Source organism: Pan troglodytes, chromosome 10, assembly GCF_028858775.2.
Source record: "Pan troglodytes isolate AG18354 chromosome 10, NHGRI_mPanTro3-v2.0_pri, whole genome shotgun sequence".
In the NCBI taxonomy this organism is placed as follows: Eukaryota; Metazoa; Chordata; class Mammalia; order Primates; family Hominidae; genus Pan; species Pan troglodytes.
This window is the reverse complement of record NC_072408.2, coordinates 45,134,592-45,155,347: the sequence shown is the minus strand read 5'-3', so window position 1 is coordinate 45,155,347 and position 20,756 is coordinate 45,134,592. Positions and strand designations below refer to the sequence as shown.

Below are 20,756 nucleotides of genomic sequence, written 5' to 3'. Positions count from 1 at the left end.
AGAAAATATCCAAGTATGTATTCCTTTGATGTAGAGAAGTGTGATTACGAATATACCAACCTGAAGTCCAGGTCAGCTTACTTCTATAAACTATATCAAAATACATTGTCTTCAGTTTCTGGTTTTTCTTTTTAAATTTTTTTAAAAATTAAAATATAGAGATGGGGTTTTGCCATGTTGCCCAGGCTGTTCTCAAATTCCTGAACTCAAGCTATCTTCTCACCTTGGCCTCCCAAAGTGCTGAGATTACAGACTTGAGTCACCATACCCGGCCTGGTTTTATTTTCTGTAAGTTAGCACCAGAATGTGGGTATTTGAAAAATGACTTGAATGGGTATCTTCACTTTTAGGATTAACTTGCCTGACCTATGAACAGAAGTTTTTTAGGAGCTAACTTTTAGTGTGTCTTTCCAAAGCATAACTCCTTCTGTGTTTTTGCATTTGTATTTTGTCAGTTAACATAATATTTAATTACATTATGTGAAAACAACAAGAACAGCTGTCAAACAGTGTAGGAACACAGCTGACTTTAAGCAAACATGCAGTTACATGGCTGCGAGCACAGGTACGCTCAGGGTAGCTTGTGGCCTCCCATGCTCGGTGTGCTATGGGCCTCACCCCAGATGTTTTTCAGAGGAGATGCATGGTAACATGGTGAATCACTTAAGTGGGGGCTTCTTTAGAGAGCTGCTGTTGTGTTCATAATAAAAATACCTTACTTCTGTTTAATTAGGCTTTGTGGCTGATAGCTAAAAGATTAAAAGAACCAAAACAAATTTCTAGGTTTTTGACATTCTCACTTAAGAGAGAACATATTGGCTGGGCATGGTGGCTTATGACAGTAATCTCAGCACTTTGGGAGGCCAAGGTGGGAGCATCACTTGAGGCCATGAGTTCAAGACCAGCCTAGGCAGCACAGTGAGACCCCATCTCTCCAAAAACCTTAAAATTAAAAAAAAGAAAAGAAAAAAATTATTTTAAATTAGCCAGACGCAGTGGTGCATCCCTGTAGTCCCAGCTTCTTGGGAGGTTGAGGCAGGAGGATCACTTGAGCTTAGGAATTTGGGGCTGTCATGGCTTGTGCCGTTGCATTCCACCCCAGCTGACAGAATGAGACCCTGTCTCTAAAAAGAATAAAAACTTAAAAAGAGAACATACTGAGTTGCAAGTCAATATCCACCTTTGTCCATTTAGATTGTATCTTACCTCTTTTCTTTTAATCTCTGCCACAGCTGAAAGATGTGTATTATCTTAATGATTATCTTTAAATCTCTAGATATATGGAATCTTAGTGATCTGCCAGATTCTAGATCTAGAATGGGTAGAGTAAGAAAAATTGTAGAGTAAAATAATGGATTATACCAGGAATATGTCAAATGTAATAGAAGTGATCTCACTGAGTATTTTTGTTTGTATTTTTCTAGGCGATCGATAGCATTCATCAAGTGGGGGTTTATTGTCTTGCTCTGGTGCCAGCCAATACATTGCCAAAAACTCCGCTAGGAGGAATCCATATATCTCAGACGAAACAGCTCTTTCTGGAGGGATCACTGCATCCTTGCAACATCCTCATGTGCCCCCATACATGTGTGACAAACTTGCCAAAGCCCCGGCAAAAACAACCAGGTAATATGCTGGCTTCCAAGACCTGGCACTAAAATTCCAACTTCAAGAAGCTGGGTTCTCTCCGTGTGATTCTTTCTCTACAATTAGTTTACAAAGACTTTGGGAGGCCAAGGTGGGAGGATCGTGTGAGCCCAGGAGTTCGAAAACAGCCTGGGCAACATGGTAAAATCCTGTCTCTACAAAAAAAAATGGAAAAAATTAGCCAGGCCCGGTGGTGCACACCTGTAGTCTCAGCTACTTCAGAAGCTGACAGAGGATGGCTTGAGCCTGGGAGGTTGCAGTAAACCGAGATTGCGCCATTGCACTCTAATCTGGGCGACAGAACCAGACCCTGTCTCAACAAAAAAGAAAGGGAAGATGGAAAAGTTGTGTTAAGGCAGCCCGGAGGCAAAGATATCCTTGAGATGCTTTTGGAGCTATTGTAGAAAGAAAGAATGTGTTTGTTAGGACTAGTCTTGGCTGCAAGTTGCAGAAAAACATAAATTGCAGCTCAGGCAAGAAACAAGCATATTTTTGTCAGGTAAAAAAAGTTCAGAGCTAGGTAGTCCAAAAGCTAGGATAGTCACTCCTCAATCATGTTCTTCTAGCTTCCCATCTTTTTGCTCTGGTGTTTTGTCTGTCAACTCTTGTCATAGATACGCTGCAGAACAAATAACCCTAAAACTCAGTGCCTTGAAGTAGCAAGCATTTACTTTTTACTCATGGAATGTGGATCTGCTTGGCTTGGCTGGGATCCACTGGACTTGACTTGGCTCCAGGCTTAGGTTAGCTTCAGAGCTGTTCCATGTGTCTCCTCATCATGGGACCAGCAGCTACCTGGGCCGTATTTTTTTCAAGGCAGATGGCAGAAGCAACAAAGCAAGCCAAGCCACATGAGCATATTTAAAGCTTCTGTTTGTGTCACATGTCCTAACATTTCATTGTCCTAAACAAGTCAGACCATGAAGTATACTTATCCCATCCAGCCATAACTAGGACAAGAAAGAAAGGAAGGATTGTGGGAAAATAAAATAATCGGCCACAGCCATCATTAGCAACTGCCCCAGGGCTCATTAGGCTCCCCAACCTCTACATCCCAGCCAGCAGGTAGGAGGAAAAGGTAAAGAAAGGATACTCTTCCCTTTAACATATTTTCTAGAAATTGCACCTATAACTTCCTCTTACTTATTATCCTCCCACACTAAAGAATATAGTCTTTATTCCAGGCATGTGTCCAGCTAAAAACTGGGGGTTCTGTTATTAAGGAAGAAGAATAGGATACTGGAATTGATAACTAGCAGTTTTTGCCATAAGACGTTTACAGAATTTTATTGGAAAATCAGAAGGCATATTTACAGGTACAGCAGTGTCTGCAATTAGCTTCCTGGAGTTACTGCTTTCAGTATCTTTCATTCTCTGTGACCCACAGACCCATAGACTCACGAAATGCACACAGAAGAACATCCAGGAACTGCTGCTGAATTAGTTTTATTGTTTTAAACTACTGCAAAATTCACTTTTTAAAATGTCATGCCTTTATTAATTTTATAATGTAAATCCCGGAATGCACAGTTTACATAAATACACTCTGAGTCCCTGCCTGTATTAAAAGACTGTCTCCAACATGATATATCTATAATTTGTCATGAAGTTTCTTAGGGAGGAATATTGCATATTTACTTAAAATTGTAGTAGACACTTTGTAGACTAAAACTGTTCACCAATTGGAATACTTTATCTTTTTTGAGTTTTCTGTTTTATTTTTAAATTTTTTAAACTTTACATTTTGAAATAATTTCACACAAAAAAGTTGCTACATGTCGGGAGGCTGAGGCAGGAGAATGGCGTGAACCCGGGAGGCGGAGCTTGCAGTGAGCCAAGATTGTGCCACTGCACTCCAGCCTGGGCGACTGAGCGAGACTCTGTCTCAAAAAACAAAACAAAAAGTTGGCACATGGTACAAAGATTTTCCTTACACCCTTTACCCAGCTTCCCCAAATATTTACCCTTTGAAAATTGATTATATGATTTAAGTGATTTTGTTTCATCTGTTTCAGTATATTCAGGATCAACAGATTTTGATAGAATGAAAGATTTTTAATATTAATCCAGTATAGCATCAGCCTATTTAAAAGCTAGCTGGCAATAAGCTTTGTTTTATCATCTTTTTGCCATCTTCTTAGTTCCATGAGGCGGATGACCATGAAGAGAGTGACCTAGCACTTTTTTCTAGAGAGGGAGTGGGCTCCCCCGTTTATTTTGAAGTGTCGAACCTATGGAAAAGTTAGACGAATAGTATAGTGAGGAACACCCATGTAGCCTATCCTAGATTTACCAATTGTTGCTTTTTTTTTTTGAGACAGAGTTTGCTCTGTTGCCCAGGCTGGAGTACAGTAGCGTGATCTGGCTCACTGCAACCTCTGCCACCCAGGATCCAACCACTTGAGTACCTGGGATTACAGGTGTGAGCTAATACGCCCAGCTAATTTTTGTATTTTTAGTAGAGATGGGGTTTTGCCATGTTGGCCAGGCTGGTGTCAAACTCCTGTCCTCAAATGATCTGCCCCCCTCTGCCTCCCAAACTGGTAGGATTACAGGAGCAAGCCACCACACCTGGCCTTGCTGACATTTTTTTCCCTGAGTTTTTTGTTTGTTTGTTTTTGTTTTTTGAGACAGGGTCTTAACACTGTTGCCCAGGCTGGAGTGCGGTGGCATGATCTCAGCTCACTGCAGCTTTTTTTTTTTTTTTTTTTGAGATGGAGTCTCGCACTGTCGCCCAGGCTGGAGTGCAGTGGCGCAATCTCGGCTCACTGCAAGCTTCGCCTCCTGGGTTGATGCCATTCTCCTGCCTCAGCCTCCCAAGCAGCTGGGACTACAGGCGCCCGCCACCATGCCCGGCTAATTTTTTTTTGTATTTTTAGTAGAGACAGGGTTTCACCGCGTTAGCTGGGATGGTCTCGGTCTCCTGACCTCGTGATCTGCCCGCCTCGGCCTCCCAAAGTACTGGGATTATAGGCGTGAGCCACCACGCCTGGCCTGCAGCTTTGAACTCTGGCACAAATGATCCTCCCACCTCAGCCTCCCAAGTAGCCTGGACTAAAGATGTCTACCACCATACCAGGCTAATATTTTTGTATTTGTAGAGACAGGGTTTTGCCATGTTGCCCAGGCTGGTCACAAACTCCTCGGCTCAAGTGATCTGTCCGCCTCGGCCTCCCAAAGTGCTGTGATTACAGGCATGAGCCACCGTTCCTGGCCATTATTCACTTTTTTTTTTTTTTTTTTTTTTGAGATGTAGTCTCGCTCTGTCGCCATACTGGAGTGCAGTGGCACGATTTCGGCTCACTGCAACCTCCACCTCCTGGGTTCAAGCGATTCTCCTGCCTCACCCTCCCGAGTAGCTGGGACTACAGGTGTGTACCACCACGCCCAGCTCATTTTTGTATTTTTAGTAGAGAAGGGATTTCACCATGTTGGCCAGGATGGTCTCCATCTCTTGACCTTGTGATCCTCCCGCCTTGCCCTCCCAAAGTGCTGGGATTACAGGCATGAGCCACCATTCCTGTCCATTATTCACTTTTAATTGAACAAATTTAATATTCTAGATAAACTCCCTCAGGCCTTGTAGATGACAAATTTCTTTCCAGGCCAGATATTCTTTATTGTTAAGCCCTCTTTTAGGGTTCTATTATGATTGGAGAAGATTAAAATATTAGTAGGAACCTGTGCAACCAGCTATCACCTCCTCAGAGTGAAAAATTCCTGTATACCCCAAACTAGAATAGCTGCCTCCTTCCCTCCACCCCAATCCCTGTCCCTCCTGTTTTCTTGCTTGTTTGTTTGTTTGTTTTCCAGTACTTTGCACTATTTATGTGTATTTATTTGTGTATGTATTTCTTGGTTACCCTTCTTCAGAATGCAGGCTCTTTGCCCTATTTGCTCCTGGGTTCCCAGTGCCTAGAAGAGTGTTCAGGCAGTATTGTTGGATGAATATTTGAACCAGTTTTGGTCAGTCTGGAAATGCTCTGGATACTTAGTTGGAATCGCCATCTCCAGTGAGTTGGGTTTTGCATTTATTTACAGGTGTAGGCCCTGCTTCCGTGATGGTTGGGAATCTGGTTGCTGGAAAACGTATAGCACAAGCTGCTGGAAGGGATCTGGGACAAATAGAAGAGAATGATTTGGTGAGGAAGGTAAGTGTTCCTGAAGTGTTACCTTCTTACAGTCAAGTCAAGGACAGAACTTACTGCAGGTAGCAGCTGGGGGATGCATTATATGACTTGTTATAAGTTGCTGACCCTGAGTCCTTTTTCTGGTTTATGACTTCAGCACCAGTTTCTGGCAGAGATCCTACAGTGGCGAGCCCAGGCAACTCCTGACCATGTACTCTTCATGCTGTTAAATGCCAAGGTATTAAAAATTCAATGGTAAATCTAATCAGCTGACTACTATAGGACCGTCTTAGGCACTCTTGATCTCTTTCTTTCATCAGAAAATTTCTGTTGCCATCTCTGAAGAAGGAGTTAATGGCTTTCTCCTTGCTTTGGCATATGAGGGTAAACTGTGCAATCACTTTAAGATTGGACTGAGACCTCCTGGAGTGCTATGTAATACTTTCTTTTCTTATGGTACAATCACGTCTTCTTTATTCAGTTCTGATAGGAGAAATGGAGCCAACAATGCAATTACATAGATACACAGATGTTCACAATGTGTTATGTCATACAGTTTTTTTACCCAGTGGGACTTTTAATTATTTGATTTCTGCCAGGAAGAAAATGACCTTAGACCAGCATTTTAAAAACCCTAAGTTATTTCTGGTACATAATTAAATGATTTATTGCTAACAGATAAAAAGCAAATTAAAAATTACTCAAAGAGCACATTTAACTACTGGTTTCTGATGGATGGTTCGTTATAATACTGTATTTTAGGACTGGGCACAGTGGCTCACACCTGTAATCCCAACACTTTGGGAGGCCAAGGCGGGTGGATCACTTGAGGTCAGGAGTTCAAGACTAGCCTGACCAACATGTGAAACGCTGTCTCTACTAAAAATATAAAAATCAGCTGGGCGTGGTGGCGGGCACCTGTAATCCCAGCTACTCGGGAGGCTGAGGCAGGAAAATTGCTTGAACCCGGGAGGCGGAGGTTGCAGTGAGCCGAGAATGCACCATTGCACTCCAGCCTGGGCGACAGAGCAAGACCCTGTCTCAAAAATAAAAAAAGAAAAAATATATATATTATATTAAATATAATAATATATATTACATTATAATATATAAATATATATAAAGAAAAAAATATATATATATGTATTTTTTTGAGATGGAGTCTTGCTCTGTCACCTGGGCTGGAGTGCAGTGGTGCCATCTCAGCTCAGTGCAACCTCTGCCTCCTGGGTTCAAGCGATTCTCCTGCCTCAGCGTCCCGAGTAGCTGGGATTACAGGTGCCCACCACCAGGCCCAGCTGATTTTTATATTTTTATCAGAGACGGGGTTTCACATGTTGGTCAGGCTAGTCTCGAACTCCTGACCTCAGGATCCACCTGCCTTGGCCTCCCAAAGTGCTAGGATTATAGGCTTGAGGCACTGTGCCCGGCCTATATATTGTATTTTAAAGTTATGCATTCTGTGGGAGTCAGCTGAATTTTTGTGTTGATGTCTGAGTCACAGGCTCAAAGTCTGTGACCATGTGGATAGTGGTATTTCTCCCCAGCAGGGGAAGACTGGAAGTGCCTATTGGATCTCTTAGGGGACTTATCCAAAGTATACCCATCTCCTCCATCCCCCTGGAATCTGATTTTTTTTTTTGAGAATTTATGCAATAATAGAACTTAATGAGAGGAATATGTTGTGCATCTTATTGAAAAGTCATTAAAAATCTTAAGAACCATTACTTTTATGACAGAAAATTTGGGGACTTTCTTGTTCCACCTCTGCATGAAGTGAGCTTCTTTTCAAGCCCACAGATTCATTAGGGTTCTCATATTTCATTTAAAAATGTCAGCCAGGCACGGTGGCTCATGCCTATAATCCCAGCTTCTTGAAAGGATGAGGCAGGAGGATGGCTTGAACCCAGGAGTTTGAGGCTGCAAGCTGCAGTGAGCTGTGATTACATCACTGCACTGCAGCTTGGGCAACAGCAAGACCATGTCAGAACAAAAAAAGAAAGAAAAAGCATCCCATACATGTCTTTTTGTTTTATTTTATTTTATTATTATTATTTTTTTTTTGAGACAGAATCTTGCTCTGTCGCCCAGGCATTGGCTCAAGTGATCCTTCCACTTCTGCCTCTTGAGTAGCTGGGACTACAGGCATGTGCCACCACCACACCTGACTGATTTTTTTTTTTTTTTTTTTTTTTTGTATTTTTAGTGGAGAGGAGATCTTGCTGTGTTGCCCAGGCTTGTCTTGAACTCCTGGGCTCAAGCAGTGCTCCCACCTCATCCTCCCAAAGTGCTAGCGTTACAGGTTTGAGCCACCCTGTCCAGCCCCACACATGTCTTTGATGCTAAGGGAATTTTCACTAGAATTGATAACTTGCTAAGGATAATCTACAAAGGCACAAGCCTTTCAGGTATGATGTTGAATTGGCTGTGCTTATTACTGTTTATTTCCTTTCTGAGCTTTGACCCGCTTATCCTTTCTGTTGTTTAAAGGGAACCACTGTATGCACAGCCAGCTGCCTTCAGCTTCATAAGCGAGCAGAGAGGATTGCATCTGTTCTTGGTGATAAGGGACATCTAAATGCAGGAGATAATGTGGTGTTGCTCTATCCACCTGGTAAGCATTGGATTGGCAGACTAGACTTTAAGCTCCAATACTAGACTGACTACAAATTATAAGAGGATAGGCCCTCAGAGCCACTCTCTATGACTTGCAGGCAGTGTACTTCCCAACACTTAGAAGACCATGCACACAGGCCGAAGTGGGAACCAATCCTCACCCCCCAAGTTGTGCAGTACAGTGGCTCTCCTGGGACCATGTCTGTTTTTGCACCCTTAGATTTCTATTAGTGCCTGGCACATAAAAGGCACTCAGTAAATAATGAATGAATGAAGTCTTCAGCTACTTGGCTTTTGGAAACCCTCAAAACAGATGCTTTGTTTCTATGAATGTTCAGGAATGGGGCAGTTTCACCCAGTCCCCAAAGAAATGTTGTGCGTGAATTCTGTGAACATTTTTCGTATTATGATTGATGTTACTCAGGAGGAATAACTGCAGAAACCAGGAACGGTTAACTAGGAAAATAAAAGAATGGAGAAAGGAGAGGTGAGGAAGCCCTGAGCTTTTTAAAAATATTTAGAAGGCTGATGTATAAAAAGCCATCAGACTTCTTAGATGTTGTTGAAGGGGTGTGAGTTTTGAAGGGGTGTGAGTTTTCATATTATGATTTAGTCTTCTTCTGTTGTTGCTACTTTCAGGTTCTGATTTAATTAACAACCTCATCTTCATAGTAAGAGGGGTTCAGAATTATTTGGTGACAGTTTGGTGTAAAGATTCAAAATTCTGGGTGAAATATTTGAGTTTTCCCTTCATTATTTCTGTCACCTAATCTACTCATACATGCAGCTTTCTTTGGCCTGTTATCCCCCCACACTTCATATTGTTCTGTGATTGTTTTTTTGTTTGTTTGTTTGTTTATTTTATTTTATTTTATTTTTGAGACAGAGCCTTGCTCTGCCACCCACTGCAACCTCCGCCTCCCTGGTTCCAGTGATTCTCCTGCCTCAGCCTCCTGGGTAGCTGGGATCACAGGCACACGCCACCACGCCCAGCTAATTTTTGTATTTTTAGTAGAGTTGGGGTTTCACCATGTTGGCCAGGCTCGTCTCAAACTCCTGACCTCAGGTGATCCACCTGCCCCAACCTTCCAAAGTGCTGGGATTACAGGTGTGCGCCACCATGCCTGGCTCATTATGTGATTCTCATGTGCTGCCTTATTTACCTAGATACTGAGATTTTGTAGAAGATCATGTGATAAAGCAGTCCCCACCATTGCATGCCCAGGAGATGGCCTTGCACCTGTCAGTCGGTGAGAGGCCACGGGAAAGGACCTGAGCTCTTCCTGAGGAGGCCTCTGCCCAGAGTCTTCCTCAGACTGAGTCACACTTTGCTCCCTAAAACTCATACCCCTTCAACAACATCTAAGAAGTCTGATGGCTCTTTTTAGAGCAGCCTTCTAAATATTTTTAAGAAGCTCAGGGCTTCCTCACCTCTCCTTTCTCCATTCTTTTATTTTCCTAGTTAACCATTCCTGGTTTCTGCAGTTATTCCTCCTGAGTAATATCAAGCAATAATATCAATATACCTTCTTCAGAAATATTTCAGGAGTTTACTGCTGATTTCCTTCCTTTTTTGTCAATTGTTTTCTCTATATTTTCTAAAGTTTTATATGCTTCCTTCTTTCACTTTCAATATCTTCTGCTAGGGTCTTTGTTAAATTATGGTCTACAGAACCTGTCTGGCACATGATTTAATCGTTTTGGAAAATTTGCCTTTTAGTTTCTCAGTGCTCTTAGGCAGTTCAGTGACTCTCCTGACAGGGTCCTTTGTCTTGCAGGCATTGAGTTAATCGCCGCCTTCTATGGCTGCTTGTATGCGGGCTGTATACCTGTGACCGTCAGACCTCCACATGCTCAGAACCTCACGGCCACGCTGCCCACTGTCCGAATGATTGTTGATGTAAGTACCAGCTGTATCTTGCCTTGTCCTCATCTCCTAAAATCCAGATTCAGACAACTAAGGATCCTTACTAATTTTCCAATTTTGTTAAGTCAGGAATTCAAATTTGTCTTCTGGAGACTACCTCCTTTTTGTTAATCCAGCCAAAGCAGTCATCATTATTCAGTGAAGGAACTGGGGGAAAGTGGTTATTGGTGAGATACAGAATTGTGTGCAGTTATCATGAACATTAAAGAGGTGAAGCAGCCATTAGTATTTCTACAACAAAAACACAAAAGGTAGCCAGGCATTGTGGCACTTGCCTGTAGTCCCAGCGACTCAGGAGGCTGAGGCGGGAGGATCCCTTGAGTCTGGGAGGTGGAGGTTAGAAGTGAGCCGAGATTATGCCACTGCACTCCAGCCTGAGCAGACCCTGTCGCCAAAAGGAAAAAAAAAAAGTTTCCCCCTCCCTTCTGTCTAAAACATGCTGTCTGATATTTTTCCTGCAAAATTATCTAGGCGATTTTAAATGCCAAACTGAATTATCCCCAGTGTCAAGTCACTTCTATTTTAGTTACTTTTGTGAATTTACTTGGTATAGCATTAAAAGGTGTCCAGACCTTGCTCTGGAGATGATAGAAGTTTTTATAGGATATGAGAGTTAAAGAAAATAAGATAAGTGTGTATTGCATGAGATCCTAGTGTTTACAGCAAGGGGAAGCCTTGGCCAGTGCTGATAGATTACAAAATTCCAGTTCATGTAGCATTTGCTTCTCTGAGAACTGCTGCTCTGTCAGCAAAAATGGAGCCCACAGTATAAAAGCCATGATCACCATAGATGATTTTATTACAAAGTGTAATTCAGCAAAATTCCCTTGTTATATTCTACAAAGTGGGCCAGAAAAGCAGGGAGAGGAGTTGCTGTTGATGCAGTTCGTGGACAAAGTAGGTCACTTTGCATTTCTGTGTATAGCTGGGCAAGAGAACCTAGTTTCTGTGAGAGCTTATATCAGCATCAGGGTTCCTTAGGTTCAGTGTATGGGCTAGGTGTAGTAAGTCTCATCATTCACTAGAGACTGGGGCAGTCTCCTTCAAACATGGTTATCTGATTCTTCTCATTTCCTGAGCACTACAAAACCCACATCTTTATTTAATTGTGGTCTTCATGAAATCATGGGATTGTGGGATCTATACTGAGATTATAACTGAAATATTTTGAGAATCACTGTTATAAATGATACAGTGTATTGTGAACAGGTCCGTCATTCTGAGAGAATTAAATGTCACACATTTCCAGAAGGAAACATGCAAGGGAGTAACACTGACCTCGTCTGTCTCACATGTGTTCTTTGAAACTGTCCTGTCCAGTGTGGTACATGAGTGGCTTTTAGCAGCAGCCAGGGCCTGTGGTGCCATGTTGGGGCTAAGCCTCCTGATGCTTATTGCTGTCCATTTGTTTTCTAGGTCAGCAAAGCAGCCTGTATTCTCACCAGTCAGACCCTAATGAGGCTACTGAGGTCCCGAGAGGCAGCAGCAGCTGTGGATGTGAAAACCTGGCCAACCATCATTGACACAGGTGAAAGGGAGACTTCTTCTGAGGGTGGAGGGACTGAGAGCTCACAATACCTGAGATCTCCTCCATTCTCATGCCAGACATGTTTACCCTGCCTTTATGTCTTCTGCCTGCTAAGACAGAGGCAAAACCTAGGATCAGTAAGCTTGTGCAGGACTAGACACTGACAGCAGATGCAAAGAGCCAGATCACAGTCTGCTAAGAGCTCTCCAAACAAAATTGTTTCGCTGTTACTCTTGGCATCATAAAAAGGTGGTTAGGTTTTTATGCTACATGTGACTATGTACATGTAGGGCCAAGTAAAATACTGAGACAATGTGATCCTTTCGTTCGAGATGTGATATTGTTGAAACAATACTGGACTAGGAGTCAGGTGATTTGGGTTCTGGCTCAAGCTTCATTACCTACTGCCTGTGTAATCTTGACTGAAATTACCCTTTCCTAAGCTACTGCCTACCCCTGCCTGACTTGAATATTTATTGAGAAGATGAAATGCAGTATAATATGAAAATGCTATACTTCGAAAGCCATAAAATGCAGAATTTTTAGATAGTATTCGTATTAAAGAAGGGGATAAGATAAGGGAATAGCTGAAAAAGCTGTGGTATAGGAAGAGTGTGGGTGTTGGAGTCAGGCAGGTAGGGTTTAAGTCCTGCTGTATCTGCTACTCTCTGAGTATCCATACTAACCTGTCTATAAAGTGGGAGTTGTAAAGATTAAATGATGTAACACAAAGCTCCTAGCATGTAATCATAATGACAACATCTAACCTTCATTGAGCCCTTATGATATGTCAGTCATTTAATGTGTTATATAATTTTATCCTTACAATACCCCTGTAAGTTGCTATTTTTATCCTCATTTTGCAGATTAGAAAACTGAGGGAAATTAAATAAGCAGCAGAACTGAAATTCAAATCCAGCCAATTTGGCTCCATTCCCAGCCTCTTAACCATGAATGTCCTCCCTACCCTTTTTTTTTTTTTTTTTTAACTCTGGATTCAAATGCAGGAATGACATGTATTTGTGGTTATTGTGTACCAGATGCTGAACTGGGTTTTTAAAATATTTGTTACTGAAGGATAGAAGCACAGTTATATATAATATTTATCACAAATGGATTGTGTTGGTGTTAATGATGCTGGTAGGTCTATGGTTAATGGGCTCAATCACAACAGGAAGGTTTCTTTAGGCACTTGAGTGGTCATATGAGTGACCCTTCCCTGCACAAAGGGAGGTCAAAGGTGATAGTCTTTCATTTGACCAGAAATGGGTGCCCCATGATACGGTGATTTAAAACTCAGAGTCAGACATCCTTCTTGATCTAGAAAGCCAAAGGAGCCATTGAAGAGGTATGGCTGGAGCCAGAGGAAATCTTTGACATCCCTGGTTTTGGCATACTTATAAAGCACATGGGGGGAAGCAGAGGAGGTATCATAAATGAGTGAAAGCAGTGAATTCCCAGTTCTTGGCTACCATTCTCTTTTGGAGATGGGGCCCTCACTCTGTCACCCAGGCTGGAGTGCAGTGGCGCGATCTCGGCTCACTGCAACCTCCACCTCCTGGGTTCAAGGGATTCTCCTGCCTCAGCCTCCCGAGTAGCTGGGATTACAGGCATGAACCACCATGCCTGGCTAATTTTTGTATTTTTAGTAGAGACAGGGTTTTGCCATGTTGGCCAGGCTGGTCTCGAACCCCAGTCCTCAAGTGATCTACCTGCCTCGGCCTTCCAGAGTGCTAGGATTACAAGTGTGAGCCACCGCACCTGGCCACCATTTTTCTTTCTTTCTTTCTTTCTTTTTTTTTTTAAAGAGACATGATCTTGATATGTTACCCAGGTTGGTCTCAAACTCCTGGGTTCACACAACCCTCCTGCCTCAGCCTCCCAAGTAGCTGGGACTACAGCACCCAGATAGATTACTATTCTTAAAATTCTGCCAGGTTAGCCAGGTGCAGTGGCTCATGCTTGTAATGCCAGCACTCTGAGAGGCTGAGGCAGGAGGATCACTTGGGCTCAGGAGTTGGAGACTAGCCTGGGCAATATAGTGAGACCTCACCTCTACAAAAACAAAATTTTTATTTAATTAGCTAGGCATGGTGGCATGGACCTGTAGTCCCAGCTGCTCAGGAGGCTGAGGTGGGAGGATCATTTGAGCCCAGCAGATGGAGGTTGCAGTGACCCGAGATCGAGCCACTGCACTCCAACCTTGGCAATAGAGCAAGACTCTGTCTCAAAAAAAAGAAAAAATCTGCTAATTTAACTTAGAGAAATACTTTCCAACTTTTAAATCCATACATGATTAATATAACACATACTAAAGTGTAAATAATGAACTTTAACTTGAAGCCAGCATAACAGCTAATGCTTTTTGAGCATTTCTTCAGTCAGTTGCTTTAAAAGTGCTTTATGTGAATTAACTTCCCAACAGTTCTATGAGGGTAGGTATTATTTTAGAGATTCATTTTAGAGAAAAAGAAAACAGACACAAAGAGGTGAAATAACTCCAAGGTCACGTAGCTGTTGGTAGAGCTGGCATTTGAACAGCAGTCTGCTTCCTACTGTGTTCTGTTTCCCCTTACTAAGCTGCTAGCAGATACATTTACCTGATGTAGATTTGCTTGCCTGTGTTGTCTAGTGTTGTCCTCAACCCCAGCCCACCTCTAAGAATGACATATGTGAGCTACTTGGTTAAATAAATATGAGAGGCCTAAGCTTTAGCAAATCTGCGAAGCTAAATTTGGCCATAGCAAAGCCACAGAAGAGCAATGATTTTCATGTTCCAGCATGTTGGATTGACATCAGGTTTTTTCTTTTCATGGCAGATGATTTACCCAGGAAAAGGTTACCTCAGCTGTATAAACCGCCCACTCCTGAGATGTTGGCATATCTTGATTTTAGTGTCTCCACAACTGGCATGCTTACAGGAGTGAAGGTAAGTTGCATGCTGGAAAAATGCCACGTCTGCCAAAGAATAGAGATGACCACTGCCCCAGAAACTATAGATGCAGAGGCCAAGTGGTTGTACCAGAGACCGGTAGGCAGAGTGAGGATCTAGGTCGCTGCTCTATTTAAATAAAGGCATTGGCTCCTCTGGAATGAGTTATCACAAGGAATTTGTATTATTAAGTGTCTGAACCTAGCATAGAAGCTGAAAGAAAAAGAGTTTTAGTTAAAATATGTATGAAATCTGATATTTAGATATCATAAAATGCAGTATTCGCTGGGCACGGTGGCTCATGCCTGTTATCCCAGCTCCTTGGGAGGCCAAGGCGGGCAGATCACCTGAGGTCAGGAGTTCGAGACCAGCCTGAACAACATGGAAAACCCTGTCTCTACTAAAAATAGAAAATCAGCTGGGCATGGTGGTGCATGCCTGTAATCCCAGCTACTCAGGAGGCTGAGGTTGCAGTGAGCTGAGATCGTGCCATTGCACCGCAGCCTGGGCAACAGGAGCGAAACTCCATCTAAAAAAAAAAAAATTCATTATTAACTAATGAACAGAAATATGTTCCCTTAATGGAGTCTTAGATTAGGCTTTGAAGCACTAAAAATTATACATTGTTTTGAGGAGTTTAGGGAATTGAAACTCCTCAAAGCTATCGTCAGAGCTGTTACTCTGCCTGTGGGATAACAGTCCTAGCCTGTTCCGTTTTCCATACTTTCCAGATGTCCCACTCTGCAGTGAACGCTCTGTGTCGAGCCATCAAGCTCCAGTGTGAGTTGTACTCTTCTCGGCAGATCGCCATCTGCCTTGACCCTTACTGTGGACTTGGCTTCGCGCTCTGGTGTCTCTGCAGGTAGGGATGGAAAAGCCAAGGAGACACAATGTGTGGGGGTATACTTTGTGGCCATGGCCATCTCATCCTTCCCTTTGCTCCCTTAATTTGGTAAAGTTTCAGTAAAATGCTAGTGTTTCCAGAATTTATGGATCTACTGTGTCTCTGAAGTTTGTTTAAAAACAGTTTTGTCTGTATTCCCTTTGTTATTTTCTGTTAATTTTATTCCTCATACAAAATGGCAGTGATCCTGTTACTTGCTCTCTGCTCCACCATGTAATCCTTGCTTTAGAAGCAAAGCCAAGTAGAAGGATGATTCTCGGATGAAATATGTCATGCTTTGACAGCCAGCACGTACCCCCTAGGCTTGGCAGGAAGGAGCACAATGGGATGGGATGACAGCATGTGGATGGAAAGTAGCACATTTGCCCTGGCCAGGTTGCTCCTTGCAGAATACAGATCCCAGCTCCTCTCACCATTCCCCCAGGGAACCTCATCTCAGACCTGCATTTTCACCTCCTTGGTGTACATCATGAATGCTTCACAGATGCCTGCAGCTCAAGCTCAACGTTCTCCTCCTGTTCTCTCTTTGTTAGGGTAGGATCATCCATGTAGGGGCCCACACTAGAAACATGGGTCTTATCTTCAGATTCTGTATCTTTATGTCTTGTGTCTAATCAAATGTATGTCCTTTGGCTCAGTTGTTCTACACCTGTATGTACATAAGAATCACCTGGGGGTCTTTTAACAAAAATTAATGGGACTCCCCAAGACTTATTAACCTTCATCTCCAGAGGTGGAGACCACACCACCAGTATTTTTAAATACGGGATTCCTGAGCTTCTAGTGATTCTGATCTATAAACAGGTTTAGGCATAAAATCACTGCCATTTTGTATGAGCCAAGAGTTTAAGCTTTGTGGCTATAGATGAGACATGATAGGAACTCTGTTCCTTCCTGTTTTTTCTTTCTTAAAAAAAAAAAAAATTGTGTCGATAGTTCTTCCTGTGATGGACTGAATATGGATATGAGGATCCATATTTCCTTTCTGTCCTTTTTTCTTTTTTTTCTTTTTCTTTTTTTTTTTTAATCAGTGTCTTGCTCTGTTGCCCAGGCTGGAGTGCAGTGGTGCAGTCTCGGCTCACTGCAACCTCCACCTCCCAAGCTCAAGCGATCCTCCCATCTCAGCCTCCTGAGTAGCTGGGACTACAGGTGCACACCACCACACCTGGCTAATTGTTTTGTAGAGACAGCATTTCGTCATGTTGCCCAGGCTGGTCTTGAACTCCTGGACTCAAGCAGTCCGCCTACCTCGACCTCCCAAAGTGCTAGGATTACAGGTGTGAGCCACCACGCCTAGTCCCATTCCTTCCTTTTTATCCTGGGATACACTGTTGGGTTCAAGCCTGTATCACCTCTCACCTGAACTATTGCAGCCTCTCCTAACTGTCTCTCAACTTTCAGTGGCTCGTGGCTCGTATCACCAATCCCTACTCTGTATGTCCATATTGTCAGTGTTGCCCCAACTTAAAGTGGCAATGACTGCCTGCTGGGTGAAGTCTAAACTCCTTCATAGGATGGTTAAGCCCTTTCACAGTTTGGCCTTAGCCCTTCTGGCCTTACTTCTTCATGCACCCTGTATGCTGATTTCAGTTGAATACTCTTTCTTTTTCTTCTTTTTCTTTCTCTCTCTCTTTCTTTCTTTTTTGTTTCTTTCTCTCTCTCTCTTTTTTTTTTTTTTTTTAAAGGAGACAGGGTCTCAATCTGTCACCCAGGCTGGAGTGCAGTGGCACAAATCACAGCTCACTGCAGCCTCTCAGGCTCAAGTGATCCTCCCACCTCAGCCTCCCAAGTAGCTGGGACTACAGGTGTGTGCCACCACGCCTGGCTAATTGTTAAAAAAATTTTTTTTGTAGAGGCATGAGTTTTGCTCTATTACCCAGGCTGGTCTTTACCTTCTGGGCTCCAGCGATCCTCCCATCATGGCCTCCCAAAGTACTGGGATTACAGGCGTGAGCCACCGTGCCTGGTCACTTGAATACTATTAATATTTCTGATCGCTTCAAACATGCTGTAATTATCGGCCTTTGTAAATGTTGTTCCTCTGCTTAGAACACCCTCACTACCGTCCCCACTTCTTCTGGCCACTGCCAAATTCATACTCATTCTTCAAGCTGCAGCTCAAGTGTCACCAGCTCAGTGAAGCACTACCACTCCCCTACCCTGGCTTATCGAGCTTGAATGAACTGCTCTTTATTCTGTGATCTCAATGTTCTTGATTCACATCTCATATTCAGAGCATCAATAAAATGGCTATAAACATCTTTAAAAGAAACCATAGGAATAAAATCCAGTCCACACATAAGGTTTCTGAATAGAAAGAGGAAAAAATGCTACTCCATCAGGGTTTTAAAGATTAGTTATTAGGAATTACCTTTCCAGAATGTTTAGTATCATCTTGACCATATTAATTAGCTTGAGGGCAGCTGTAAGAATGTTATGTAGACTTAAGTGACCTATCACAGTCTGCTTTATTTCATAGTTGCTCCTTTTGCGAGTTGCATAGGAACAAGACTGATTCTTAGAGCTTTATATCTCATATGTCCCTACACTGTCCTTTACACTCAGTAAATATCTGTGGAATCGGTGGGGTTCTGAAGCATCAGGTATCCAGGATGAATTGATGATTCCAGCTCTTGTCTCTTTCACTGCAGTGTCTATTCAGGCCACCAGTCTGTCTTAATTCCTCCTATGGAGTTAGAGAACAACCTTTTCCTCTGGCTCGCCACAGTCAACCAGTACAAAATAAGGGACACTTTCTGCTCCTATTCAGTGATGGAGCTCTGCACCAAAGGTCTTGGGAACCAAGTGGAAGTGCTAAAGGTAAGAAGCAGCTCCAGCAGGTGGCCAGTCCCAAAAGGTTTTGAAGAAATGGGCCAGGACGTAACAGGGCCAGAGCAGGGGCTAACAGACACGTTTGCTTGCCTTTTTCAAGTCACTCAGTTAAAAAAGGGTGTATTGTAAACTTTGGCAAGTTTATCTCTTCCACCTTCCTAATTTAGTGCACTCTTCCACAGTTTAATATGATTCTTACTTTGTGGACAAGAAGCGGAAACTGGTTGGGAGGCTAACTGGAAAGACTTTATGTAAACATAAAAGGGAACTGTGGCTTCCAATACTTTTTTTTCCTAATAGAATTTGAAACCTCAAAATATTAGGAATTCAGAATATCTCCAAAGATAAGGGTAACTCATTGATTCATGTGTGTGTCAAATGATGATCTGACTTGCAGATGAGAAAGTCAGAAAATACTGAATTTTCTTTGATAGAAAAATATCTTTGGAATGCAAAAAGAGATGAGATTAGATCGCCAGAGTTCTAGATTAATTTTTCTCTCAGTCTCATCAAATAGGGGGACATCTAAGGTACAGAAATGAGGAGGGATAAAAACATATTGCTTAAGAGCCTTAGATTTTTAGAAGAAAGAGGAAAGAACTAGAGAATGAGCAAATTTACCAGCAGATAGTGATTTTAATGGGATGCCTTGTCCATTTCTTCTTTTCTGAAAGCTGCTTTTTTCTCTGTGTGCCTGAGGTGAGAATACACAATTGCTTGGCTTTTCCTGACCAAGGAGCTAGAACAGTGGCCTTACCTGTTCAGTTCTTTTATGATCCTACTGACTGGCTCCCATATAATGGTGTCTTGCAGACCAGAGGGATCAACCTCTCCTGCGTCCGGACCTGTGTGGTGGTGGCGGAGGAGAGGCCCCGCGTGGCACTCCAGCAGTCCTTCTCTAAGCTCTTCAAAGACATCGGGCTGTCCCCGCGGGCTGTCAGCACCACTTTTGGATCAAGAGTCAATGTAGCAATATGTTTACAGGTGACCCTCATGAAATCTTGTCTGTTCACAAATGGGAGAGGAATATGGAGTATCCCAGAGCATGGGCTTTGGAGCCAGGCTGCCTGGGCTTGGGCCCCAGCCGCGCTTACTTGCTTTGGAACTTCGGGCTTTTTAATCTCGATTTCTTTGTGTCTCATTTTGCTCATCTGTAAGGTGAAGGTAGCAGTACTGTGCTTCCCCAGGCAGCTCTGCACAATCACTGAGCTGCCAACTCGGAGTTCTTGGAGCAGTGCTGACAGTGAGCGCAGTGTTAGTGTTTACTTGAGTCATCGTCGTGTGGTCATGATGACGAGTCACAAAGATTTGAGTCCTATTTGGATTTTACTTGTATCTGACCTGTTTTTCCTTTTTCTTTTTTTTTTTTTTATTTGAGACGGAGCCTTGCTCTGTCACCCCAGCTGGAGTGTAGTGGTGCAGTCTCAGCTTACTGCAACCTCCACCTCCTGGGTTCAAGCGGTTCTCTCACGTCAGCCTCCAGAGTAGCTGGGATTACAGGTGTGTACCACCACGCCTGGCTATTTTTTGTATTTTTAGTAGAGACAGGGTTTCACCCTGTTGACCAGGCTGGTCTCAAACTCCTGACCTCAAGTGATCCAGCCGCCTCAGCCTCCCAAAGTGCTGGGATTACAGACATGAGCCACCGCGCCCGGTCTGACCTTCTGTTTTTCTGTCTCTATATTCTATATCATTTTTTTCTTTCTTTTTTTTTTTTTTTCAAACAATAACCTTGTATTCTCTTCTCTACCCAGATGGCAACTTTGTCATGTTATTCTTGATGCGTAAATAACAGAAAAGGGACTAGAACTGAGACTAATTTTATGTATTAATATGTAATAAGGCAAATATAGCGCCAGGTGTGGTGGTTCATGGCTATAATCCCAACACTTTGTGAGGCCAAGGCAGGAGGATTGCTTGAGCCCTGAAGTTTGAGACCAGCCTGGGCAACATAGTTGAGACCTCATCTCTCCCCTACCCCCACCACTCACCTGCAAAAAATATAGATGGGCTTAGTGGTACATGCCTCTAGTCCCAGCTACCTGGAAGTCTGAGGCAAGGGGATTGCTTGAGCCCAGGAGGTTGAGGCTGCAGTGAGCTGTGATTGTACCGCTGCACTCCAGCAACCTGGGCGACAGATTGAGACCCTGTCTCTTAAAAAAATAATAAGGCAAATATAGGCATGGACAAAGTGAGTGAAAGAAGATAGCACACATGGGTGGATTATTTCAGGTCTTCTG

At 42.9% G+C, this 20,756-nt stretch overlaps 1 protein-coding gene across 17 annotated transcripts in view; it reads left to right on the top strand.

Annotated features, from left to right (window-relative positions):
- DIP2B (disco interacting protein 2 homolog B) overlaps nucleotides 1-20,756 on the top strand; it is a 246,269-nt gene that overhangs the window by 210,623 nt on the left and 14,890 nt on the right. For all 17 annotated transcript variants that reach the window (XM_063786675.1, XM_063786674.1, XM_054664234.2 and 14 more), the window contains 10 exons: nucleotides 1,425-1,626; nucleotides 5,689-5,798; nucleotides 5,935-6,015; nucleotides 8,268-8,391; nucleotides 10,172-10,293; nucleotides 11,737-11,848; nucleotides 14,668-14,777; nucleotides 15,512-15,642; nucleotides 18,336-18,504; nucleotides 19,330-19,500. In XM_063786675.1, the coding sequence (XP_063642745.1) occupies nucleotides 1,425-1,626; nucleotides 5,689-5,798; nucleotides 5,935-6,015; nucleotides 8,268-8,391; nucleotides 10,172-10,293; nucleotides 11,737-11,848; nucleotides 14,668-14,777; nucleotides 15,512-15,642; nucleotides 18,336-18,504; nucleotides 19,330-19,500 (1,332 nt within the window). The remainder of the gene's footprint in view (nucleotides 1-1,424; nucleotides 1,627-5,688; nucleotides 5,799-5,934; nucleotides 6,016-8,267; nucleotides 8,392-10,171; nucleotides 10,294-11,736; nucleotides 11,849-14,667; nucleotides 14,778-15,511; nucleotides 15,643-18,335; nucleotides 18,505-19,329; nucleotides 19,501-20,756) is intronic.